The sequence below is a fragment of the Drosophila grimshawi genome, unplaced genomic scaffold, assembly GCF_018153295.1.
Source record: "Drosophila grimshawi isolate 15287-2541.00 unplaced genomic scaffold, ASM1815329v1 contig_1367, whole genome shotgun sequence".
NCBI classification, from domain to species: domain Eukaryota; kingdom Metazoa; phylum Arthropoda; class Insecta; order Diptera; family Drosophilidae; genus Drosophila; species Drosophila grimshawi.
The window spans coordinates 8,742,988-8,770,941 of NW_025062889.1; the positions used below are offsets into that span (position 1 = coordinate 8,742,988).

Consider the following 27,954-nt stretch of genomic DNA (forward strand, 5'->3'; position numbering starts at 1 on the left):
CCCCGCACTCACTCCGTACAAAATTAAAAGCAATATTTCGAATTTATGGCTTGCAGCTAATTCCGATTAATCAAAATTTTGCTTTAAGTAAGAAATGTTTTCCATACTCAGCACATTTAATATAAATATAAATCAGCGTTGTGGCCAGAACTATTAAATATGAAAGGAAAATAAATTCAAGTTCGGATTTTGCTTGGCTTGAGCAATTAATAAATAAAAATTGGCTAATACAGTATTCATCTGATCTTTTGCTTGATATCTTTCACAAAATGAATGTGGTCCTCATCTGATCGCTGATACGCTTTTGAGACTTCATCGAGATTAAGTTAAGTAAGTAATACTTACTGTATTTTATTTATACAGACTCTAGGGTATCTTTGAGTCAGGCAACCTCGACACGACGAGCACACTCACTTATATTTATGTAGATCAGCACTTTAAAACACCTTTAAACTATAAAGTTGTACTTGCTCGCACGTGCGGCGAACTTTCAGTTTTGTTTTGTTTTGTTTATATATTATTATACAGAATAAAAATTGTTTAAAACTGTGAAAAAAATACACACACAAGTATGAAAATCAACTCGAACTGCTCGCGCTCGAAATATAAATTTTGAGTATTGCCCAAGCGGCACATCATTTGTGCAATTTGCGTGCGTTTTATGCGATTTTTGTTACTAGCGTTAGTGGCCATAAAGCACACACACACACATCCACACACACACACACACATATAAATAGACACACACACACACACACAGAGACACACTCTCGTGCGGAGCTTGTATGAGCATGTTTGTCGCAGTGTTTGCAACATTTATATGCAAATTGAAAGCATTTCTTAAAGCACATGCAGTATACATAAATATATATGTATGTTTTTATGTGGAAAGTCAGGGGCAGATTGTTGTTGTGGCTTCTGCAGGTATCATAGGAAAATATGTTAGGTTTTTGGCTTCCGCACATCCGACCACAAAATAACCATTGACATAGATGGCAGTGTGCATATAACCATTAGTTTTTGTTGAGAGTTTGCTGTTGGAAAATTAATTAATACCATTGTTTGTAATGGTATGTGACGAAATATTAATATTCGATTTTTACAGCATTTTTTGTGATGTTCTTCATGAATGCCTGCCACTATTTGCATATATCCATCTTCTCGCTCCCCCACTCAGTCTAGCTCACGTTTCGATTCTATTTTGGCTGTATCTTTTCCTGCTGATTGTCAGCCAGCCATCAAGCAAGGAAAGCGAAAAAAATTATCCAATTTAAAAGTCAAATGTCATTTTTTGTTTGCCGCCATCGCCATCACATTATGTGAGTTACCTAACAAAGGTGCTATTGATGCTGATGCTGATGCTGATGCTGCTACTGTTCCGGATGCGTTAATGGAGATGCGGAGCAGAGACGACGAGGCCCATCTATGCAAGAGTCAAGACGAGTCGAGTCTTGTTGAGTGTGACGAAAGAAAGCCGGAACGATTTACCCGCGTGGCATGAGACATTTCATTTTGCGTGGCAACGACAGCAAATAAAACACCAACAAAAAGAATTACGTGAATTTCGTTTAACAGAGCAACTTTGTCACCAGAGTTTGTTAATGTGTTTGCATAAATTTCAAGCAAGAGGACCAAAGTGAAAACTTGGCCTGTATATAGTACACAAAAGTGTATAAGTAGTAAGCACTCGCATCTGGCCAGAGAAACAGAGCCGCCATCTGCCACACGCACATACACACATCCACACTCACACGCACACACACGCACACACACACGCACATACACACGCACACACACACGCACACACACGTCCACACTCATACTCGCAAACAGTTGTTGGCAGTTGCTTGTCAAAGTTTTCGGAAGCCAAATCGTAATCAACGTTGCATGACAAACTCGAATGATTCAATTAGTTTAAGTTTGGCTTGGCCCTGTTGGCATTTTCGTTGAGCAGTGGGTATTCTCATATGTTAACTCTTCTTGCCAAGCTTCTAATATCCATATATCGATTAAGTACACATATCTTAGACATTATCCATTGCAAGTATGGCTGCAATTCCCTGCCCATTTGCAACTCTCATTTGACTTGGTTTTGAAATGGGATACCTGCTGTGTGGATAAGGGTTAAGAGCACATCTTTTGGCTCCTTGGAGCGGTCTGGGTTTGTCTAAAAGTCTGTTCTTGTTTTAGTCGCAATACCCACGTGTTGCCCTTGTCGCAATTTTGTCGTTACCCCTAATGCATTACCGCTGTCAGGGAACCATTCCGGAAACGTAGCTTCCCAAAACATGACACGAGCGACTGAATTGCATAAATATAAGGATGAGGGCATGAAGCGGGGATATATTTAAACAGGTTAGCAGACTCTTTTACCGTGCTAGCAGATATTTATTGTACAACTCAACCATACATATTTAAAGAAAAATTTAAATAACTACATCCTTAGAGAAAGTACCTTGCTGAATCTAATAGACGTGTCCTTATGTCGATTTTTTGTCTCTCATTGAAAGAATCGTTTGCAAATTCAATTTTATTTATTATTAATATTGAGTTTTGGAATCCAATCTCTGTCTGGGTGTGTGATTGTTTTTTTTTTTAAATCATAGACCTTATTTCCACCAGTTTGAAGTGTCATGAATATATATCAGAATATTTTCACTTGTTTCCATGATTAGATTGCGCTACACAAACCCAAACAGAAAAATATCAAATTACCGCTTTTGGTGTGGTTTGTCGTGGTCGACTTCAGCTTGAATTCGGGAACATATCAAATATTTATTAGATTTTTGCATTACAATTCATATGAGCTCAAAGTGAGTGTTTATACGATGAAAAGCCTCGAAATACAATACATATTGCATGAAAGTTGATTGAGTTTATGCAAAAAGAAAAAAAAACCAACAAAAATAAAAACCATTCAATTGCAATTCGATATAATTCAAAATAAATTTAAATAAGTAAATAAATGCAAAATAAATAAGGGCTAACATAATCATTGCCAAGTAAATAAAATATAAAAAAAACACTTTTACATACAAAAATTAATATTCAAGATTGAACGCCAAATATCGCTCAAAGTTAGCAGCCCAAAAATTGGATATCAATTTCTCTTAATGCTAGGAACTGGTTTCTCTATTTATTTCACACACACACACACACACACACATATATATATATATATATACTCAGACACACAAGGAAGTATGTGTGCACATTTTTATGTGTATATGTTCCTGGTGCTGTTGTTTGTGTCGCCTTGGCGCAATTTTTATGGATCATAAAACCCGAAATTAGAAACTGCCATCACACACAGTCACACACAGTCACACACACACACACATTCTCTCACACTGGCTCATAGAGCTTTTATGCTGTGTTCATCCCAGTAAAGCGTGAAAATCTGGCAGTCCACTGTAAGGAATAGCAGAAGCAGCCACGAAGTGGATTTTCTTATTAGTATTACATTTAAATGGCATATAATTTGTTTGCGTCATAATATTTATGTGGGTTGTGTTTCGCTACCCGGAGCAGTTTGTTTATTTATGTTCACTTGGCTGCCGCTTCAAGGAGCTCGAAGTGGGCAGCTCCGGAGACGTCAACACATCGGCCGTAAACAATTCGTATTTGTAACCATGGCTTTGCAGATTCGCCTGTGCTATGCCAAATCCCTCAGCTGAAAATCATAATTTTAACTTCTTAGAAAATTGTGTATAATTTGTAAGTTCCACAGTAATGCAGCGCACGCGGCGTATGCGCAATCTTTCACTGCAAATTCTAACAAGCGAGAGAACAAACAATCTGCTGTTTATCTTAAGCGTTGCTGCTACTTTTGTTATTGCTTCTTTTGCTGTTGCTGTTGATGTTGCTGTTGCTGTTGCTGCTGCCTTTGCTGATGATGGCGTGCGGAAATTTTTAATTGCCGCTTTAATGGGAGTGGCTAAAATGGTTTTCGCCTTTGTTGTTTGCTGCCAACCTGCCTGGCTGCCTGACTGCCTGCCTGTATCCTCGTTGTTCTTTTGGCTGAGTTAATGCCGTCGTCGCTGCTCAGCGCATAAAAATGCGATTTCTTTACAATTGCCATTTATTTGCACGGACAAAAAGAGACCGAATAAAATACACATAAAGTTGTATATATATTTATATAATATACAAGTCGTCCTTGAGCTAGTCTCCTTTCAGTATATACAAGTAAATAAAAACAAAAGTAAGAGTAAAAGTAAAAGTAACACAGCAAAAATTCGCATAAATCAAAGCAAATATTTTGCTTACGTCTTGTAAACCCAAAATAGAGCGCCTCAGGGCACAATTTCAACCCATCCACGATGCTTGCACGAAAAGCGAGCATTCAATTTGATTCGAAGGCTAATCATTTGATTTTCTTCATTTTCTCTCTCTCTCTCTCTCTCTCTCTCTCTCTCTCTCTCTCTCTCTCTTTAGCTCTTCGTTTTAGCATCATCAAATTCTTAAGCAGTCGTCAACTTGCATCTAATATTGGTGGTTAAGGAAATGAGCTTCACAAGCAGAACGCCGACGCCCCAAGCCCAATGCTGCCCACAGCCTGGCTATGGGGGCAGCCAAGTTTACTCTTTGGCCTTTGAAGTTTAAGGCACAAGAAGAAGAAGAACAACAACAGCAACAACAACAACAACAATTATGTCAAACATGCGCTGTCAAAGGTAACCAATTTATATAGACAAAGGTTAATTGAAACGACCGCAAAGAAAAGCGGAGAAACGAAATTTGGCTGAAAATATTGCTACTTTAACAGTTTAATGCCATTCTAAAAAGAAAAGACGAATAAATTTAAAGTCCAACAGCAGTAAAACGGGCCTCAAAGCAGCCGCTAAAAAATGCGACGGGCCTGCATCCATAGACTTCTGTTGCTGCTGCTGCTGCTGCTGGTGTGCGAATCATGTGCTCAGCTGGAGGCCTCGTTGGCATCCGTGTCTCCTTCAACACCACAGCCGGCACGGGCGCGCATCAAAGCGAAAACGGAAAACATTTCAGCGCTCGCATCAAACGCCGGCGATAGCTTCAACATACGCCACAGTCGCTCGCGGGCGCATATGTTGTACAACAACAATAACAACAATAACAACAACAATGGCAGCACACGATTAACGTTGGTCAGCGATGGTTCCCTGCTACGCCCACTTCAATTACAAACGCCCACACAGCAGCCGACAACAGGGGCAACAGCAGCTGTCACGCATAAGATACGTAAATTGCATAAGAAGAAAATCAACGAGAGCATTCGGAAAAGCGTCGACAAGAGTCTGGGCGTGGTGAGGGAGGTGAAGAACCATAGGAGCCTAGCTGAGGCCGAGCATCTGCAGGGCCGGCCCACAGATGTCGATGAGGCGGCCCTCAGCGAGGTTATGCAACTGGCAGACGAGATTGATTTGGAGAACTCATTAGAGTCGACTTATCAGAATGTTGTCGTTGAGCACACATCTGGTGCAGTTGTCAGGAATTCGGGTAGCCAGATGACAGCCGGCCGGCAATTTGTGCGTGCTGATGCTAATTATGAGAATAGCGAAGAGGATCAAGCAGAGGCAGAGGCAGAGGCAGAGGCAGTGGTGGATGTTGATGCGGATGACGATGAGCTGTTGTCAACCACACAAATGGCAACATTTGCGCCTCGTCAGCCAACCGCAAACGGGCAAATGAGAAGCAGCAGCTGGCAACAGACGCGAGTCGCTGGCAGAACTCGACTGCTGCCAGTTAACCACAGTGGTAGCGCCTCATTGACAGGTGCGCACAATGTAAATTTAGCAGCAGATTCTGCTGATGCCGATTACCAGCTCATGACTGCGGATAAAACCGTACCAAAAACTGAGAACGAAGCAAGCGCTCATGCTGATTCTGATACTGATACTGATGTGGATGTGGATGTGGATAGGGATGACAATGAGGATGCAACGGAAGCGGATGCTACACACAGCAGTAGCAGTAACAGCAACAGCAGCGGCAACAGTACAGAATACGCTGAAGCTGATGCTCACTCGCAGGCCATCACAAGCCAGCAGGAGGAGAACGAACGCCTGGAGGTCAATCAAATTAACTTTAACTTTGAGTCCGAATCAGATTCGGAGTCAATGTCGGAAAGTGACCCTGTGCTGGATACATCCGAGGTAACAATGGATGATGGCTATCCGCCAGAGGTTCTAATCGATGACAGCAGCAAACAGTTGGTCATTGGCGATGTGGAGGGGGCCGGCGAAGGTGATGGCGTCGATTCCAATCAGATAACCGCCGATGTGATAAATGCGCGCGACAATAAAATTGACTTGGTGTCCAAGTTTCTACAATATATTGAACAGCAGCATTTGATGGGATCGAATTGTGTGGCCGGCACATCGCTAAATCTCGGCGAGGGTGTGGTCGACCGTTATGCACAGGATCGATTTCGTGTTGAGGCCGAGGTGGCCGTCAATCGCGCCAACATGCTGACCAGGTGAGTGAAAATCACACACAGACATACACATGTTGCCAATCACACAACCATATTATGCACACGGCAAACTTTTCCAATCGAAAGTTGGCCAGTGGCAAGAGACGGCATGTAATATGTGTAGCCAAATGGAATTGGCAACGCAAATGGCCAGAACACCTCCACAATATGACTGTCCTTGCCAGCAGTTCCATAAATACAGAGTAGAACTAATGACAACATTTTTATGACACGATTCGCTTACACGCACATTAATTACAAATATTGATACGATTTCCATGAGATGTGAAAACTTTTGGCTGATTTACTAGAATTAGAGCCAAATTCAATAGCAGTCAGGCAATCCAAAACCATCTTTGACACAGCTCCAAATCTAGAAATTTATCTACTCTAATTTAATATGTTTTTATTTATTATTATAAAATAGCAATTGTATATATACACTTCAGTTCAGAAATGTAACCACAAATTTGTATTAAATTATTAAAGATCGCATATTATTCACATGGCAATACAATTATAGCATCGCAATTACTTATCACCCATGTATATTTGACAAGCCATAATATGTATCATATGCAGACATTAACAACTGCTTAATTCGTCGTCAGTTGCTTAGATAAAACCTCAATTACTTAGCTGACGAGGAGCAGAACAACAAAAAAAAAAAAACAAAGGAAAAAAAAGGCTAGGCAAAAAAGTTGGGCCACAAACCGTCGATGGATGTCATGGGCCAGGGCCTTTAATTTACTTTGACAACCGCAACAATGGAAATTCGATGTTGTTCTTGGAAATCGCAGCTGTCGCTGTGTGTACGCCTAGTTGTTGTTTCTTTTTGTCCGATTTCACCATCGATTTCGGTATGCTGGCAACACTGGCAACAAAATCTCGAGGACATACCATTTCACTCAATATCTGAATAAAGGTAGAAGTCTTCAACTTAGACTCCCCCCACAAACTCACTCACCTAGAGCAGCAGTTAAGTCAAAGCGACATTTGTCCTGCTCTCTTTTGGCCTGTCGGGCACAATAAATTCGAAAGTTTCGGCAGCCCGTATGTGGGTTCAAGTCCGGCCGTCTGTTTACTCGGTGTCCAGCACAGGAGGGATGAATGTTGCTGTGAACACCTGCATGTGACTGGCTTTCCTTGCGGGACATTAGACATTGAATATATATCTTTGTGTATGGCTTGGTGAAAAAGCGTTTCAATATACATATATACATATTTTTTTCACTCCTGATTTGGCTAGCTTCGCATACAGCATTTGGACATTTTGTTTTTTCCATGAAAGAAAAACAGCAACCAGAAATAACAAAAAATATTGGAAAAACGCAAGTCATGCATTCACTTTTTTTTCTTTTTTTTTTTGCCATGGCTTCCCCATTAGTTTCCTAGCCCTGATAAGAACTTTTTCTGTAGCGTTAAGAGGCTGGTGGAAGAAATATGCGTCCAAAAGCATTGATTAGAGAACACTTAAATCACAGTCATTTGTTCGCCCATCGTAAAGGAAATTCAATAAAAGAATATAAGGAAGGAAGCTGAAGTAGAACATTAAATACACTAGCGGAAATCTTTTAGCTCAATTAAATTGTTAAATCAAAGTAAATATCATTTTAGGCATCTAAATTTGTGAACGATGTAACTAGTTATATAAGCAACTAGCCAGATTTTAATTATTTAAACGATGAAAGCTTTCAAATAAAACAACAACTAAGTGAAATGGGGAGGAGAAGCATTTTAAATGATTTGCAGCTCATTTGTACATAAATATACTGCTTGAGATTCTCCAATGGGTTTCAACAATTTGTGGCAAATTAAAAGAACAGCAGCTGGCCACTCTAATGTTCATTTGTCGCCTGTCAATAAAACACAAATAAACAATTAACTTTACAAACAACATGACAAATTAAGTGTATTGCGAACAAGAGGGCCAAAAACCTTAACAAGACGAGCACCAACAGCAACAGCCACAACAACAAACAACAATAACAACAAACAACAATAACAACAACAATCTATTGGTCCTAAAAGCAATAAAATGCCAAAGAGCTGCTGCTAACATCAAATGACAATAAATTAAATTGTATTCTGACTGTGAACAGGATCAACATTATTGCATTTAGTTTCATATGTTGGATGTTTGTTTTCATTATTATATCGGGCTGTGCGATGCTTCATTGTTGTCCGCCGAGAGTTGTTATTGTGGCTGTTGCTACCATTATCGAATATTTATAAGCCACTGCCAGAGTCAGTAAGCAAGACCGAGATTTATTTTGCCTTGGCAATGAGACGCAGATAAACTCTTTAATTTTAGTTGAGCCCAGCGAGTTCAAATCCCTTGCCCATAATAATTTCACAGAAATTCATTTAGTTATTTTAATCAGTTCATGTTAGGTCGCCAACGCGAACGAAATTTGTTTAATGTGCAAACATAATCAACGACATCCTGTCGCCCACGCGCTTTCGAAAGGGATCTTTTGCCAACTAGGGAAATCGCACCTCGTAAATGTGCCTGGGATGGAAGATGACGCCTGTACAACATCCGGTGTAGACAACAGACAACAGACTGTAGACGGATGTATATATATATATATATATATACTCGTATATAGGGGCTTTTTAGCTGAGCACGCGTACCGACAAACTAATTGAAGTTATTGTTTTGTGATACATTGGTATCGTTGTTGTTTGTGTTTAAGCATTTCCGTTTATTTGTTACGCAAACAAAAATAAAGAAGAACAGTTAACAAAAGCACAATAACAAAAACACAAAAGCAAATCCAAGCCAAAGAAACTGTGGAGAAGAAGGTGACAGGAAAAACAATATCAATTCAAGTTCAAATTACGAGCTACAATTGTTTTCTTGCCTTGGCCACTTTTCCATTTAGTTTCCTTGCGCGCCGCAAAAGTGTTGCCAGTCAGCCAACTTGGCTGAAAAGAGAGCAGTGAAGCACATTCACACACACACACACACACACACATACACATACACACCTTGAAGCCAAAAACAAAGCGTTGCAAAAGAGTAAAAAGAGTTGGCAAACTTTTAAGTACTTAAATGTGTTGTCGTCGGCTAGAGTGGGGCCAAGACTATGCCTCAGCCACGACCTACACATACTTTTGCTTGAGTATGACTTAACTGAAATTGAGTTTCCCGTTTCTTATTATTTTGTTGCTATATATATTGTGTGTGTGTGTTGTTATCTGGGCAGACCAATGCTGCTGCTGCTCAGCTAAAGTTGCCTCGTTTGATAGTTGTGTATCTATCGCCACATTTGTTTGGTTTTTTCACTAAAACTTTTCCGATAAACGAGATGCACACAAATAAATCGCCTGATGTTGCCCCTTTCCTTTTCAATTTCAACTTCAGCAACTTTTTGCTCAACTCATGCTGCATCCGCGATCCGCATTTCAATTTGTGTTTGCAGTCGCGTATTTGTTTTCCACACAAATCGAAATCTGCATAAGCGATGCGCATGCAACAACAAGCGTAGCGGGCAATTGCCCGCCCGCGGCAATAAAACGCGCCGCGAGATGGCGTTGTCGATGTCAACGTCGAGAACAACAAGGTCAAAAACGGATGCCGGCATCAGCGAGCTGTCTCCCTGTCCTCTCCCCTCCATCTGCACACCCCATTGCATGCATGTTGCTGCCATTGTCAACATCCTTCAAAGTTTGCCAGCGCAAACAAATAAATATCAAAGTGCGTACAGAGGAAGAAACAGCGGCAGGCACACAAAGGCAGAAGTAGCGGCAGAGACGGAGACAAAGGCTCAAATACAGAACCAGCTACAGCTACAGATGCAGATACATTTCCACAGAAACTGAACAAAAAAATACATGGCCAACAACCGACTTTTTGCTTTGGCTTTTTGTGCCGCTTGATTTGCTTCGCGCAGCGGGTGGTGCTAATAACGCTCCAACAGTGCCCTTTAGCCCCCAAACACATCCCTTTCCCCGACACATCTCAGAGCATCCTCGCCCGCTGTTTCAAAACTCAATGCATTTGCTCCCTTTTATTATATTTCGCTGTGGCACACTTGGAGAAATAATAGAACTAATACAATTTTTTTCACTTGAAAAACTTGCCCTAAATCAACAATTGGTGAATTTCCGTAATACTTTTGTTCTGTAGAATATGTCTTCTATGTAAAAACTCAAAATTCTACTTTGAAAATGTGAGCTCCTTTTGTTCGGATAATATGCAAATTTTCCCTAGGGATATTTGAGATTCTTGGCCATATTTAAGTCTCGCCCGCTCGTTCGCTTGCAATGTTGCGACACACAACAGTGTGCAACAGTACAACAATGCAATATTGCAACTGATAGCATATCCGCAACGTGCGGCGAGGCACATCTGTGATTTTGATGCCAACAAAGCCCACCACTGAAAAGAGCCTTAGAATCCGCGGCTTTAACCAGTCAGCTGTGCCAGTCAGCTTTTTCCGGTTGGCTTGGCTTACGCAGACCAAGTCTGGTTTTGATTTCCCTAATGCAAATGCAAATGATAATGTGTAAATGTGTTTACTTTCTATTGTTGCATACATCGCCAGTCCACATCAACGTGAATATCAACATTAACGTTCGTTGTAGGCAGCATGCTACACGGACTAACTCTCATATTTGCTCCGCCCGTTGCTCTACTGTATATTCACAGTCGTTGCAACATATGTTGTCATAACTTAACAGCTTAGCATACTTGTCGACCAACAAAAACAGCCCCAAACCCCTTCAGTCATCTCAACCGCTGGCCCACTTGTCGTATGTGTATCATTTAAGCCACCGTGGTGGCAAGTCCATTTTTGCACAATAAAAACGCTGCTCCTTTATTTTTGCAGTTAATCCGCAGGCAAACCGGCGCACAAGACCGGGCCGAAAAAAATATCTTAGACATGCGCCGCATTGTGGCCCCAAAGTTTCGGCGTGAAGCAGCATCCACACCCGTCAACCCCCCCTCCCACACTGACACAGTGGGCTCATTATGGCCATGCTGGGGGTTGGGCTGGAGTGGGAATTGGGGATTGGGCTGCGTGTTGCTTCACGGCTGTATGGCAAACAAAATCAAAAAGAAACTTTTTGCCAAAATGCTTGCCAAGTTTTTTTTTGTTGCTTTCGTTGTTGCCGCAGCAATAATAATAATCATCAGGCGCGAGCCAAGAAGTTACCAACTTGAAAGCAATTAACGGACTAAATCAAAAAAACATTTTTCAAAAAGTCAAACACAAAAGCAATATAAAAGTATTGCAAATGGGCGTTGCCTTCCCTACACAGCGTCAATGGGTGTGTGTTGGTGTGTGTTGGTGTGTGCTTGTGGCTTGCATAAACTTGTCAACAGCAACTGCCTACTCCACTGATTCATTTAGTCATTTACTTAGCTCCAGCAGCCACAAACCCACACAGCAACAGTAGCAGCAGCAACATCGACCAATTCACCCAGGAGCAAGAATTTCTAATTAAATAAGCTCCACCTCCTTCGGTTAATTGAACATGTATTGCTGCTGTGAGAGATTGGCGTATCCTTTTTCAGGGTTTTATGGCTGGTAAAAAAAGGTATCCTAAAGTTAGGAAATTATATTTATTATCTATCTAAATATATTCTTTTGCAACTTTACTTTGCAAATTTCATTAAAGCTACTCAACCAAATATGAACCAATTTTATTTTAATTTGATATTTTACACCTTGCTTAAGGTTATCATGCTTTCAATTAGAGTATTAATTTAATGCCCTGCAGCCATTTAAAAGGAGTCTTGAACTTGTGTGAGGCTGAAGGAGACAATTTCGACGTTCATAATTAACATGATTTTTGAATATTAATGTAATGAATTAAGCTACTACATATCGTGCATCAGTTAAAAGCTCTTTGAATTAATTTTGTTTGGGTTTTTTTTGTTTTTTTTTTTATTGAAAGCTTGACTTTGAAAAGTAGTTTGCATCTAATCACATTTCCATCGCACACACTTTGATGGCGCATGTCTGGCATTTTGTATTTAATTTAAGTTAGTCACGGGTTAATTAAAATTGATAAGTCATTGGACATTATGGACCTAAATAAACATTTGCCAGCAAGCTGGCTAACAAAAGCTGAAAATAAAGACAAAGGCGTTTCCAGTTGAAAAGGTCAGCGATTGCCGATAGGCAGCTGCCATCCGTTTGCCCCCGCCCATCCCCCATCTCTATTGTTCTGACCCTTGCAGGCGACCCAACAGATGTTGCACGCCAACAAGCGCAACGGTGTGCTTTGAATAATTAAACTGGAACATTTCGCTTTCAATTAAGATGTCGACGTGAAGTGTTTCGACTAGTTCACACACACACACACACCTACGCGATGGAGTTGGTCCCAGCGAGGCACTTGAGCAATGCCGAAGGACACATCGGTGGCGACAGAGTGTCGTTGTATAAGTTGTAGGTTGTGGGTTTGCTAGTCTGTGTCTGTATTTGCATGCTGAAAATGGCCAGCAGCCTGTTTTTCGTGTTTTTCAATACCCTTTCAAACGGCAACTGAGTTTTCCTTTAAGGTGTGTATCAAACTATCTATTCAAAGATACATTTTTCCCCTAAAACATTTGAAAATATCCCGACCTGATTCGACATTTAAATAGCGTTAACGATTGGTGATAGTTTGACAAAAAACGTTTTAAGTTACTTATTCAATATAGTTATTTGATTGGAGACCTTCTGCAGTAAGGGTATTTATTCGTCGATGGCATTTCTGGCTTATTTGCTTTTGTTTTTGTTGATTCACGCGTCGATTGTCGGGTTGGCTTTCGACCCTTTTAGAAGGTGCCGCAATAAGGATTTAATTTTCCAATGTTGCTTTTAGCTTTTCTTTACGCTCATAATTAATTGGTTCTAAGGAATAAGTTGATGTAATAGAATTAGTTTAATGTTATTTGTGACATGCAGTCTCGATTAAATATATTCACTGTTCTCTTTTCTGCTGATCCTAAAACGAAATCAATATTAACGGCGGCTCATGCGGCATTGTCATCAGATTTAAAATAAATTGGCATTTGAAAATTATATTCGTAATGCAAAGTTCCAATTCAAGTTTCATGTGTATCTGTATCTGTATCTGTATGTGTGTTTGTGTGTCTGGGCTCGTGTGTGTGTGTGTCATCTGCTTGTCATCCTTCGCAAGTCAAATAAAAAGCGGCTTAAATGCCTGCTGCTGCTCACTTGCTCACTTGTTCGCTCGCCGTTGTTTTCTGCTTGTTGTGAGTTGTTGTTGTTGTTGTTGTTGCAGCTACTCTCTACTTATCCCAGCTTTCACAAGTTTGTAATATGTATTTCAATTCTTGAAGGCGAGGAGTACGTAGACGGACACCATATGCAAAACAAATAAGCAACATGGCCCACGGCTCATGGCGGATTAGGCGCCATTTTGACTGTCATGGAGATTCGTAAGACGAATACACAAGTGGGTGGAATGGGAGAGCATTACAGACAAAGCAGATAGCTGATAAACAGACTTATTAACGGAATCGCTACTGATTTTGCCACTGCTGCCGTTCTTGCTGCTGCTGGTCAATGATTTTTAATTAAATGTGGGAGGATTTCCAAGTAGCATCAGCAGTTGCGCCAGTTTTGTGTAATTATACACAAGCAAAGCTGCACATTTTAAATTCAAGCTGCTCCAAATTATTTCTAGAATACAATGCGAAATCTTGTTCAGTTTGTGCTTATATTTTTGCTCAGTAAATATAAAGAAGGAGAGAGAGAGAGAGAGAGAGAGAAAGAGTGAGGAAGGGCGAGACAGGGTACGTTGTCTGTACTTACAGATATAGTTCTTACTCAAGAGCGCATCAACAGGAACAGGCAACAGCTTTAGCACTTTGTCGGTCTAACTACCTGTTTGGTTGGTTGACACACCTGCAGAAGCTTAGTGCTTGTTTTCACCCTTGCAGCACTTAAGTGTAGAGAAGTGTCTTTAACACAATTTCCAGTTGGCTGGCCGGCAAGGTGGGAGCGGATGTGGTGCGCTGCTGCACTTGCGAATTGCACACATTTTGAGAAATTCTCTAAGGAATATGCAAACGAAGAGTTCAAGTGGTCTACCGAGAGATAAACAGAGTGACACAGCGGGGAAAAGAAAGGCAGAGAGTGAGGTAGAGAGATAGAGATAGAGATGATGCTGTTCAGTTATTTGTGGACTGCTAATTAAACATTTGGACCCACTGTGCCATCAAGTGCTGAGCATTCTCATGTGTCGGTTCCAGCGGTTTCGAAGACCACATCCACTCTACCTACTTATTACACTAACTGCTTTTGAAAGTCTGTCCGTAAATTATGTGTGTAAAAGTGGACAGCTCAGTCATATCAAGTGGCAATGTAAAAATTGTTGCAATGTCAGCAGCAAGAATTTGGCATCATCATCATTAGCAGGTCCAAGTTTTTTGTTTGTGGGTTGGATGAATGACAAAATGTCGCTGACATTTACAAATGAACCTTGACCTCAGATCAGCTAATTAATGAGCTACGCCCCCCGTTAGCGATTGTGTCAGATTCACACAAGAATTACACGATACGAAATTAAGGAAAACCAAATCGACTTCGAAGAATATGTCTGTGTATCACCGGTCACTGAATAGTTTCGCAGTTGTGTAATTTGTGTAAATATAGAATGAACGTCTGGCTGCATTTTCTTCTGAATATTTGCTCTGGAATGAAAACGTATTTCACGTTATTCTAATTAACATATTTAATTTCTATTACAAGTTACCGAAATTACTTTGCTTGGCAAACTTAAGCTGTTCTTCTGTTGAATATTCAACAAGAAAATAGAATTAAGTTTTCATTTTATGACAGCAGCATATCCTTTCTGAATACAGAAGCAAGAATATATTAGTCGTATATATAAAGCTTATTTTTGATTTACTGTATATGTCAGAAAAATCACTATAAATTATAAGCAGGGACTAATTTTTTTGACATATTTACGTAAGGCAGCTTAACTTATATTTGTAACCTTTTTATGTTTTGTATATATAAGTTGAAAAGACGAAAATGTGGAGAAAAAACAATACAATACAACAAACAATATTCTCAGAAGTGGTTTCAGGTGTCGCTCAAAGCAAATGTTATGTTAAAGCGACATTTTAATTAAATAAGGACCACAAGGCACGGACTATACTGAGAATTCAGACAGTGGTGTGTCGGTCGCTTGACGGCGGGCGGCTTAACCGGATGACACTCAAAACAAAATCTTGAACGTAATTCTCATTTACTTTTACAAACACACACACACACACACCTACACAGACGCATACACCTAGCTTGCAACAGTCAGAGAGAGAGAGAGAGAGAGAGAGTGAGGGAGAGAGGGAGATGAGACCACACAATAGGCACAGTTGGCGGCAAGGAACGCTTGGAGCACTTGAGCACAGCTTGAAGCAGCATAATGCGCTGCGCCTATGGCTCTTGTGTTCGTGCCGGGAACCCGGCTCTGGCCTGTGCCATACACTCAGCAAAATAATTGGCATTAAAACGAAAATCGGCTCCACAAACCGGAGAGTATTGTTTTATTATTATTTTATTAGTATATAAAAAGAAATTATTTTCTTTTTTTCTTTTCAGAAATAAGTTTTTTATTTTATTTTGTGAGTAGCTAACATTATTTGTATGTGTAGCGTTCTTTTTGCTGAGTGTAGCGTTATAATAATAAAATTGACAGCCTGACAAAATGAGAGAAACAACGGCCCGGTTGCCCGGTAAACAATAATGTATTTTGTAGCCAACATGAACCACCCACCCACCCACTCACTGTAGCGCTGAACCACTGAACTACTGCACCACTTTTGGCATGCTTGCGATACATATATATATATATATATAAGTATATATACATACCAGTATATATTACTTTCCATGAACTTTTAATGCAATTTCCGTTTGAATTGCAACATGCTCGTAAATTCAACTGTTTTTTGCCCATCTCTGTTTCTCCCCGTAGAATCTTCAAGATGACGTCGCATTCAGCGCAGGAGGATGTCAACTTGCTACACGCTTCGGTGTTGGCCATGGTGGAGTTCGACGATGATATATTCGCGGCCGGCAATTGTTTCGACTGGAATGAGCATCCAGCTCAGCCCGGCTTGTTCTGCCCGTTTGCTTATCGGTTGCCACCACCAAATTTGGGCGCAATATTTGCCAAAGATCTGGCCATGGAATATCATTACTTGGGCAATACATCCGAATGGTTCTTTCTGGCTCGCAAGAATGCCGAGAAGGTGATAGCACGCAACGAGCAGTACCTGAAGTGTAAGTAGCTACCTATCCTGATTTATGCACCCTTAAGGGGGTTGGGGGGATGGTGAGGGGACAGTTGGTTCCAGCTTATTTATGCGCCGATAGCGTCGTCAAAGTGCTTTGTATATGTGTATACAATGGCATTGAATATTTATATTTGCTGCGTGCTTTAATCTGTGACTTCATTAGTCACTGTCCCCGACGACATCTCGGGGCATTTAGATGACTCGGTCCCTTGGCCATAAAAGCGAGCTTCTGCTACGGCTGTTGCCTAATTGCGATGCCGTCACAAGCCATTTAGAGTCGCATATATTTTACTGCCGCTTTATCATTGCCAGCTTGGGCAAATTTCTATCACAGCCCAACAATTAAGCAAATAAATAAGAACGAAAATGCCCGCACAGAACTCGAAAGACTCCGCACACAAATATACATAAATATTATATATTTATGTATGCATACATATTAGCAGGCCACTTAAAATGTAAATGAATTTACCTATAGTCGGCAACACCTTTTCTAATTAGCTGTGATTCTGTGAATGCGCACTGGACTGGACTGCACAATTAATTCAACTATGAAAATCAAATAAAGAAATCCTTAATTTATGCATGTGTCGCGGATGACAGCTTTTAAATTCAATTTAATGTAACATTATGGTAATCTGAAAACACTCATGCTTCGGGCCTTATTTGGTTTAACAACAACCAATCAGTGCATTAAATGCAACTGACTCACAGCCATTTTCCCAAATTGCATTAAATTATGCGGTTGTTGTCTCTTCGACAACAGAAACTCAATCCTTTCCCATTCGTTATACAGTTCAGAAATCCCACACATACATATGTATGTGGATGGGAGGCCAAGCCGCTTCGATATGAATAATTTGCAAATTAAAGGTTACGTATACGCCACGTGTCGTGTTTGCCTTGTTCATGTTGGGTATGTAAATTATTTGCCGAGCTGCCCGCAGGCAAACAATTACATACAATATACATATTCTACGTATCGTACATACAGACATATGTAAGCGAATTTTTGGGCACGCGACTCCGGGCTATTAAGAGTATTTTTTATTTATTTTTATTTTTGATTTTTTTTGTGGTTGGCAGTCAGTATTTACGAGCTGACAAATTGCATGTGATCTGCGCCCAATGGTGCAATAACATACCACAGAAATGACAAACGAAATCGAAAACAAACAATTTTCCTCCAAGCCAAGGTTTCGGACCCCACTTTCGTATCCATGCATACTAATGCCGTTGTTAGGAGCCAGGCCATCAGCAGATTGCAGTCTTCTCCAACACCCAAACAAAAGCGCCACAGATAGAAATTCATTTGTTCGTTCTTTCGCTCGCTGGTTTGTTTGCCCCCTGCTGAAATTGAAAAATGGAAGAAAAAAAACCAAAAAAATATTCCAGCTAGTTACCATTTGTAGCCCAAATAATGAACGAAATCCATTCTGCATTTTTTCTATTACGTATACGAATGTGTGTGTGTGTGTGTGTGTGTGTGTGTGTGTGGGTATTGGACATGATTGCACTTCGTGCACCATTTGCTGTATATATTCCAAACTAAATACACAATTTAATTTGGTTTGCACCATAAACTTGTTTATTTAAAGATGAATCAATGAATAATGCATGTGCTAATTCAATCGCGATTTACGGATGAGTAGCATTTTAATTTATTGGAAAATCATTGTGTCGATATTTGCTATTGTTTATATTTCCGAGCAAATAGTGTGCATATATTATATAATTTTATGAATGTTGATTATATGAGCCACGAGCACATTTATGTGCCACTGTGTGTGTGTGTGTGCTGACCACCATTTGACATCGAGTCGGGTAACTTTGGCAACCAGCAACCTCGCCAACTTCATCGTGGCTACCATAAAACTTTTCTGAAAGATGCCACACCGTATGCACTATGATTTACGGTCAGGCACATATAAATTTCGCACTCTGTCGCTCTCGTTCTCTAACTTACGTGTGGCAGGGGGGCATTTTGTAGCAGCTCGACACCAGAGTGAACTAAATTGCGCCTTAAGGTCGGCATCGTTGTTTGGGATATCTGCATAGCGTTGCTGACTTTCAATTTATATGCATTTGCATATTTGAACTTGTGTCAGCCTTCAGCAGCGCTATTCTCGTTTTTCGCCTTAGCCCTCAGTCTGTAGTCCTTAGTCCTTAGTCCCAAGCGTGTTTGTGGCCGTATTCCAGTTTGTCGACAGAAACTTTGTCTTCGTGCAGAATTTTCTTCGCCTTTGGCGGGCAAATGCAAGAGTAAAAGCTTATTAAATTTTCAGGGATTTCTTCGAGGCAATTGAAAAAATACATCAATATTTTGTTGCCACAAGAAAATTGATGGCCAATTCAACCGCAATTAATTTGATTATATTTTTGCGGTGTACACGATTGATGCGCAATTGCTTATATATAAATATATATATAATATATATATATATGTATATATGTTTGTGTTTTTGTAATAACAATCCAACGACAAATTGTGTTCAAAAATAAACGCATTAAAAGAAGTGATTTCATTTAGGATATTAAATTATCGATAAATTGTGTAATTATTTCCAGTGTTTACTTAATGTCCTTATCATAAAAAATGAAAGACACATTAAAAATCAATAATTGCTAAAAAATATACCATTTTCAATTCAATACACTTTATATTCAAGATTAACAGTGGCATAATCAAAATTGATAACTAGCAAAAAGCTATATATACATTTTTATAGCAATTATATGCACTCAATTTAAATTGAAATTAATTTTGTATTATGTGCTACACAATCAAAGACTATATGAAATTAATTAAAACTTTGAAAGTAATTATGCCGATTTGTTTATTTATTGACAAGAACGATGTTTTGAGTCGATACTACCTGACTGAGAGATACATTGAGATATTCTTTGTCATACATTAGATACCCTCACCAGGAAATGTAACACAAAATGTTGTTGCGCCTTTTGCCAATTTGTTGGGTACAGGAAATACAAGCTATGTAAACCTTGATAAGCTGCACTTAAGTCAGCAATAAGAGCAATTTTAGCCACTATACGAGTGTAGTTATGCACATGGCATTTACTTAAGTGGATAAGTACGTGGATGTGTGTGTGTGTGTGTGTGGATGTGGGTGTGTGTGTGTGGATGTGGGTGGGTGAGTTAACCACAAAATATAACATATTTGTAGTTTGCTCAACTACCGACTTGGGCATTGTTATTGCTGCTGCTGTCGTCATTCTGGCTGGCTCACTTGATGCGATACACTTTATACTTACATATATATATATAAATATATATTATATATGTGTGTGAGACGAGTACATAGACATATTTGTATGATATTTGTTCTGTCTGCCCGTCACGTGTTTAACATAAAATTTAAATAAAAATCACATACAATATGTAAACAGTAATATGTATATGCGTATTTCCTGCGAGTGTTCGCTAGTCTCGGTCGGGCGTCTTTCCGTTCAGCTCTTTTTGAGCGCTCTGATTATATGTTGATATTGGTATATCATCGTGTTGTTTTTGTTTTTGTAATTTCCGTCTGTTAACGCAATTTGCAAAATGTACCAACTCTGCACTGTGTCCCCCGTTGCTGAGTCGTTTTCCGTTTTTTCATCCGCTTGCGGCTTTTCATTTCCATTCCACTAAATCGGGTAAATCTTATGAGATAAACTATAACATATACAAATTCTATGCAAATGCCAGCCACAAACAATGTCGCCCCTCACAGCGGTTCCTAAGTGCGTAACTGTGTGTGTGTGTGTGTGTGTGTGTCTATTAACTGAGGAACATCTTTTTACTGCGAGTCAGTATTAAGAGGCAATTGCAGACGAGCACTTGGCACGCGCCAGACTCGTTTCAAGATGCAATAAATAAAGATGAAAATTCACGTTAATATAAAACAGGATAAGCCTTAGAGTGCTGCAAAATAACCGTGGGACGAAGTTGATCTGCTTATTTTGCATTCTACTGAAACTGTTCAGCGAGATTCATTTGTTTCGCAATGGTTATAATACTGAATGCAAACTTTGCAACCTGCAAATACAAATTTAAAATTTTAATTTTAATAAATGTATATCGCTCCACTTACGCTTATATTGCTGTTCATTGAGACGACAAATATGCCTCCAGCGATAAACACGATCGGCTGTTGCACATGCTGCATGAAGTTAATCAGAGTGGTTTTGTAGCGCGGCTCGCTATCGACCCAGTTGGAGTGGAAAATCATGTTGGCCAAGTCCTCGCTGTCGTCACTGAGCATATTGCAGATGTAGCAAAAGGGAAATGTCTGCAACAGAATTGTGATCACAAAGAAAGCGCTACCGACGGCTTGCCAAAAGTTCGCATAGAAGAATATATTAAATAGGGTCAAGCCCAGTACGGAACCAATCAGCAGAAACTGCACAAATATTGTGCGATATATCATTGGACGTATCATGTTGCAACATCTGTCAAATATAAATTTAACATAACGTTAAGCCTTAAAGTATTATTGAGTCTCACCTTAATATTATCTTGTAGTCCATGATGCAATTGGTTAGCTCATCGTAGTTTTCCTGCTCCGTTTTGTCGGGATCCATGCGTAAATTGCGTACATGATCTTTTAGCACTTCGAAATGTGCGCGAATAATGAGCGTGAAAACGAGGGGATATGTATCCGAAAGCTGACATTGCAGCACAGCAAAGGACATAACTATATATTCAAAGATCGACTGAATCCACAAGTTGGCAGTGCTATCCCGCCAGTCCACAAATGGATTATAGATCGACCAAGGCGGACTACCATTCAGTACCATCGAGAAAAATGTCGATCCCGCAAAGCCACAGTATATAAAGGTGAAGATTAAAAACGCATAATTGCAACGCGCAACAGCATTGTGAATCTTTTGACGATCATCGTCTTTCAATAACCGCTCATCCAATCTGTCCAGTAAGTTCTGCGTCTTCCTCAAGCGCCACATGAAACTGTAGGTGATTATGCACTTTACCGACGAACCGTAAGCATTGATGGCCACCTGTAGTGATGTGAAAAATTCGCTCGGCGAAAAATTGCTAAATTCCCTCACATAGCTAATTAAGAAGGCCGCTGGTAAATAGAACACGCCAAAAGAAAAGGTCGTAAATGACCAGATGAGATACACATATCGCCAGATTCCCTCCTTCGGGGCCAACCAGCCAATCACCCACATGCCTCTAAACAGATAGATGCTCGAATCCCGGGATTTCACACGTTCCGTTAGCGGTGCTGGTTTTATTAGCCGGAATGTCGATTGCATTGTAGTTAGTTAACGCGTTTGTTTCCTGCTAAGGCCGAGCAGTTGGCTTTTATAGCCGTTAGAGCTGGGCATCTGTTCACTTCTCGCGATTAACAATTAATAGACTAACACTTTTAAAATATTTAAAATATTGTTATTTCTTAGCGGCAAGTTTTGCTAACAAAAGGAATAATCTAATCAGTTGGTTTTTAATAAAATCAACATCAGTCACAGTTTCACACAACCAAATGAATTATTATTATTGGAGCTCAACTGAACTGAACTTTTCAACAAAAGTGAATGATTGAAAAGAAAACTTTCTTTTGGCGTGGCTGACACGTTTCTAGAATACAAACTAGAGAAGGGTCAACTCACACTGTAGGGAATTTACTAGAGTGAATATTATGTAATCTAAACATCTAGTCTATAATATTTTTTACAATCATCAAAGAATTTCGCCTGAAGCACTTTACAATCGTAAAAAACTGTAAAGTAGTTAAAATGTTGAAAAAGAGATTATGCCTAAATAGTTTGATTGCTTGCAGGCATTAATCCTGGTGAGGTATTATTTAAGAAAGTTATAAATTTAGATATGTTTATATAAATTTATAGATAAAATTTTCTTTCCCTGCAGTGTCTTAAAATAAAATGTATCATAAACATTTTTATTGTTTTTTCATGAGCACTTTGCGACATGGTCAGTGTCACTCTAAAAGTATTCAATAATCTGACCACAACATGAATGAATTTGTAGCAAAACAATGATTGTATTTAGTTTAAGCTGTGTTGTATAAGAGGTCCTCACAAATTGTATTCATTTCTACATACACTCGAGTCAGTCACCCAAGCAAGATTGAGCACCACTTACAAAGTCATTAGCTTGTTCACTGCGGCAAAGTGTAATCTTTGTAGCACTCTTAACCTCTGTTTACTTTGATTTCGATTCAAACAGCTCAGTTGAAACAATGGTACACTATTTCATGATTGTCTTCATGCTTTGCAGCCTTTCATCTGTACTCGAACCGCACCGAGGAGCGCATCGAGGACGACACGCTGGCCGTGAAGTACGAGGATGGTAGATGGTCAAAGCCATATTACGACTGTGGCGGTGGTAATATTTGGATGCTAACGTACACAGTTCCATTCTTTGGCTATGAGAATGGCAGCTATCACTTCAAGTAAGTAGCAAGCAGAAAGTCACAAACAATTGCAAAGCGCACAATTCGCTAGGGAAATCACAAGGGATATGCCATAAACTTAGGTATGGGCCGGGTGTCCCTCTGTGTGAGGGGTGTAGTCCATTTTATAAATAGTTTTCATACAAAAAGAAACTGCAATGGCCTGAATAATGCCAGTGCGCAGCTTTTCTATTTGTTGCTGACTGTTATTTTTTCTGTCTTTTTTATTGTGGGTGGTGTCAGATTCACAATTGCAGCTACGAATGACAAAATATGAAATGTAAGCAACAATTGCTGGTTGTGGCAACTTTTTGGCCTTATTTTTAGCCACAAGAAACAGAAGAGCAGCAGTCGTCCCAGTAGCAATCGAAGCAATAACAAGGAATGCCACTAAACTTATTTACTTCTTATGCAGCACGTGCACCACCAACACCATCTCGACCACCAGCAGCATCCGGCGTGGGATCGAGCTCTTAGCGAATTTCAATCACGCACCGACAAATGGAATGCGTTAGCATTGACATAACATTCTTATGAAACTTTATGATGTGCCTTCCCTTCCGTCCGCTTGCTTTTTAACAAGATTTTTTAATTTTTCCTTCGTTTCCGCTTTACTTTTTTGGTTTATTTTATTTTTTTTTGGTCATAGTTCCCTTTAGAAAACTTTCTGAATTGAATGTTTGAGGCAAAAGTTAGTAACTGCAAAAGAAAAAGTCCGAATAGAGTCGAGTGTATATGATGAGCATAACGTTGGAGAAGGTGGTTAAGAGTACGAGGAGTGTGCCGCAAATTGCAATATTTAATGAAATTTTCATTGATGTTGGTCGAAAGCGTTTTGCCAAATCAAGAATTTTGAACACATTTCACTTTCATAGTGGCCACTTTTTGTATGAAGACTTCACTTTGAGCATATTTAATTTATTTACTTGGCTGCTAGATGAGGCAGATGAGGATGGGTCAATAGACATACATATAGTATGAAAATTTGCTGGCAACGTTTCATTAAATTTGTTAAATCATCTGTAAGTGTCAGTCGCTTTATTACAAATATTTGCGAGCACAGAAACGTTGAAAGATCTCTGAAAACAAGAAGGAAGGGCAATTTTAGGCACACCGAAGATTGCATATACTTGCAAGAAACCGGCCGATTGACGGCAATATGATATAGTAGTCTGTTATCGGTAAATAGAAAGTTAGTTTCATAAAAGTAATATCCGCCGAAAAAAGAGACTCTGCTAATGATACTGATTAAGAGTATATATCCCTAATGGAGTCGGACACTCCTCCTACAAAACGAGAAACTTAAAATATTCTCAGTATGGGTAAAACAAGGTCATTTGACAGAAAACACCACAACAACAACTTGTCTACAATTTATAGCATGGTTGTCAGAAATTCTATGGTCCCAGTGAGCAGTTAGAACATCAAACATCAAACTAAGTGCCCGAATGCTGCTTCCCCATCAAAATAATGACAGTTAAAAGCCATTTTTGCTCTTTATGAGTAAATTGCGAACAAGTAGATATACGTGGTCGGTAGGCATTCCCGGACGGAGGGTTGAGTTAGGTCGAGGTAGGAAGGACTCTGCACAATTAGCCGGTCTTCCTCGTCGTCGTCATCGTCGTTGTCCGCACTTCCACTTCGTTTCATACTTAATTTGTAATTATTTCTTGGCAACAGGCAACAACAAGAACTGTATCAACAAATTCCAGCTGACAATCTGTTTTCTAGTCAGCGTCTTATGATGCTATTATTGCAAGAATTTATTTGTTATCCCACGAGCGCAATTATAAATGATTAAAACAACTCATTAAGAAACATTTTTTTATCATTTACAATTTAATTTAATTTATTTTCATAAGAATAGTATGGTAATCAAGTGTAGTTAAATGTTATAACAGGGCTTCAACTTAATATCTTTTATATTTAACTGAAATTTTATGGCTTATGATATATCTTTTTTACCCCAACTAAACATTTGAATACAGAATGTAAGATATTATTTTCATATTTTTTGTCACAAGTCGATGAATTCTGTGGCCTTTTTCTACCTTTCAAACACATCTTGAAACAATATAAAAATAACCTGTCGTTTAATCGATTTAATATATTTTAAGAGCTGGGTTTAGGGTATTACCAAGTCGAGGTCTCGCGACTCGTGCATGCTTACTTATTTAAATCTCTGCCAATCAAGTCTCCTTTCATTTACTCAATAAGAAAATATTTCTAGTTTCTGTCATGTACTTCTCGTAGGCTTAAATTGAGGACTTGTCGGCCTGTGGTGGTCGATAGCAGTAACGGGGATAAATCTTTCGCAGCTCGTCCGGTTCCGGCTGCGACGTGGCTGTAAATCGCATGCGCTGCGGCCCAGCACATTCCAACAAAAAAATTAGGAAATTAATCGGTTATAATCTTTTACCAGCGGCTTTTTGTACTTACATAATTTCTGATAGTATTCCGCCTGATATTTTTGCATTGTTCGCTTTTCGCTACGAGTTGACGAAGAGTGAGAGGCAAGAACAGCAGCAGAAGCTGAGTTGCCGGCACGTTGAACAATATTTTAGCAGAACGGGCAAATGAAATTTAACGCAACTGCTTTTGGCTCTGGCAACTTGGCTAATGGCTTGCGTAATTATAACAGCTACGCTCACTTCACGGCCAAGGCGTTCCAAATTTCATTACCAGCAGCTGGCTGCTATCAAACTCTGTCCCAGTCTCACATCCAGTCCCAGTTCGCAGCTCAGTCGACTTTTCCACAGGTGGCAGGCAATATGTAATGAAAGTAATCAATTATAAGCAGCAGCGAAGATGGCTCACACACGCATGCCTAGATACGACATGTCACTGCTCAATGACTTTCTACGCTCCATAAATTTCACACATTATACACACACACACACACTGACACACACACATACACACATGAAGCAATTCTCTAAAAGGCAGCTGTCTGTAGCTGACTGGCTGTGCGGAAGCACGTTAACTGCCTGCAATTAGTTGCAACATAAATTTGGCCCGCCCAATGGACGGATGCAACAAAATTAATGTCTAAATTTTAAAACTTTGCTGAGTTCGATTAGGTGCAGTTTTCCCTGCCTCTTCTCTCCCAGCATTCTCCTCTCGACCACATAAATTGCAGCAGCCAACAGCAATGCTCATTATTTGCAGCAGCTTAAAACCTCTTGGCACTTACCCTGTCTTTCGTAAAAATACATTAAAAAAAAACAAGAAACTGGTTAACTTAACTTGACGATGATTAGACACTCTACCATTTGTTACTAAGCATTCGATGTGGATACGCTTTTTCCAGTTTTACTAAATTTGTGAAAGAGTCATTTCATGCATTAGCAGTACATGCCTGATGTGGTAAATATAGTGAAGTTAATCAATTAAATTAAAAGCGAATTTTCACAGAGATAATCAGTTTTTCACTGAATTTCGCAATGGCTGTGACGAGTAACTAGTTTGTAAAATGAAGTCAACACAAGTTAAATAAGATTAAAGGTATCTTAATTTGCATTATGCAATCTTAAATGTCAATTTCGACAAGTTACACATTTGCTAAATAAATGCAAATACCCTTTGCAAAAGATCGGTACAACTGGCTAGCTGGGTCGTGTTAATAATGTGCTGCTATCAGTATTCCATTAGTTGTGAGACTTGACGCATAATTAATTTGTTTACTTCGTGGCAGTAAACTGGCGTAAACTGACTGGAACCGGACCAGGCAGCGAGGACAAGGGAAGCCCGACGACCGGCACGGAAAGTTGCTAATTGATTTAATTTATGTATTACGCTGCGTTATACCATGATAAATGCAGGCGACCAACAATGGCCAGCAACATTAACTTAATAATATTAAAAATTATTTGGCACTTCGAAGGTTCCACACACACACACACACACACAGCCACATACACAATGCTAAAATGCTAAAATGCGCATTGCGAGGAGAAAAACAAGCATTGTCGACCCTAACCGTCACTAATCACGACCCTCAACCTCAAATCTGAAACGCAATGCAAACAAACGGAAACGGAAATATAAGTATAAAGCACAAATCACATTAAACGCCTGCTGTGCGCATAGTGGGAGAAAAGGACTCGCCTTTGGACTGTGGGCGTTACGGGGCGTGGCTGAATTGTGCCCATGGAATGCTCCTGCTGGGCAATAATTTTATTTGATTTCATTTAAGTTTCGCTTAGTGTGCGCTGCATGCAGAAACATTTTCAACGTTACACAAGGCAGGAATGGCCCATGCTCTGCCAGCGCACATTCAAAATAATCTCGGTGTTTTATTTATTTGACTTATGTTGCAATATCTACAAAGTATTGCACATACACACACACACACACATTCACAGATACAGATACATATGCATACTTATGTGTAAAGACTGGGAAAGCGTAATGAGACAAACGGAAACGGAAATCTCAAATATCGCAATAAGCATTGCTTTGTGCGTAGATAGACGGGAAGTGCAGTTGTTGCTTGTTAGCTAGTCAAGCTTGCATCGCCTGAATATACATGATTACGAATTCTGGATTCTCAGTCAGTGGCAAGTCTTGTATGTGTGTGAACAAGTACTTACTCGTCTCTTGTAAGGCACGTGCATCCATAAGTTGACTATGGGCAGTCATGAGTCCTGCGGACAGCCGGCAATCTTAACTGTTGACTTGCTCCAATCTCAAAGCCTGCTGTTTACATTTCTCACATACACACTATGACACACAAGCTGTGAGAAATATGAGCCAGCTAGCTGGTAACGTGTTCAATCATCATCATC

At 39.7% G+C, this 27,954-nt stretch overlaps 2 protein-coding genes and 1 long non-coding RNA gene across 5 annotated transcripts in view; 1 reads left to right on the forward strand and 2 right to left on the reverse strand.

The window, feature by feature from the left end:
- LOC6561036 overlaps positions 1-27,954 on the forward strand; it is a 52,053-nt gene that overhangs the window by 10,002 nt on the left and 14,097 nt on the right. The window contains exons 2-4 of one of the 2 annotated variants that reach the window (XM_032735057.1): positions 4,438-6,457; positions 16,409-16,716; positions 22,993-23,167. In XM_032735057.1, coding sequence (XP_032590948.1) covers positions 4,851-6,457; positions 16,409-16,716; positions 22,993-23,167 — 2,090 coding nt within the window. In that variant the 5' untranslated portion in view covers positions 4,438-4,850. Of the gene's footprint in view, positions 1-4,426; positions 6,458-16,408; positions 16,717-22,992; positions 23,168-27,954 lie in introns of those variants that run through there. The other variant, XM_001986169.3, reaches the window with a different exon arrangement.
- On the reverse strand, positions 20,146-22,010 carry LOC6561091 (odorant receptor 59b). The gene is made up of 3 exons (XM_001986167.2): positions 21,238-22,010; positions 20,825-21,182; positions 20,146-20,769 (listed from the first exon to the last, which is right to left on the reverse strand). Exons 1-3 carry the CDS (start codon positions 22,008-22,010, stop codon positions 20,701-20,703), a joined length of 1,200 nt encoding a protein of 399 aa, XP_001986203.1. The 3' UTR covers positions 20,146-20,700.
- On the reverse strand, positions 25,292-27,774 carry LOC116805085. Of its 2 annotated transcripts, none has more exons than XR_004365010.1 (3): positions 27,760-27,774; positions 25,607-25,915; positions 25,292-25,527 (listed from the first exon to the last, which is right to left on the reverse strand). It is a non-coding gene; the product is annotated as an uncharacterized LOC116805085 (long non-coding RNA). The 2 variants fall into 2 exon arrangements; XR_006246905.1 differs by lacking the exon at positions 27,760-27,774 and adding an exon at positions 26,361-26,380.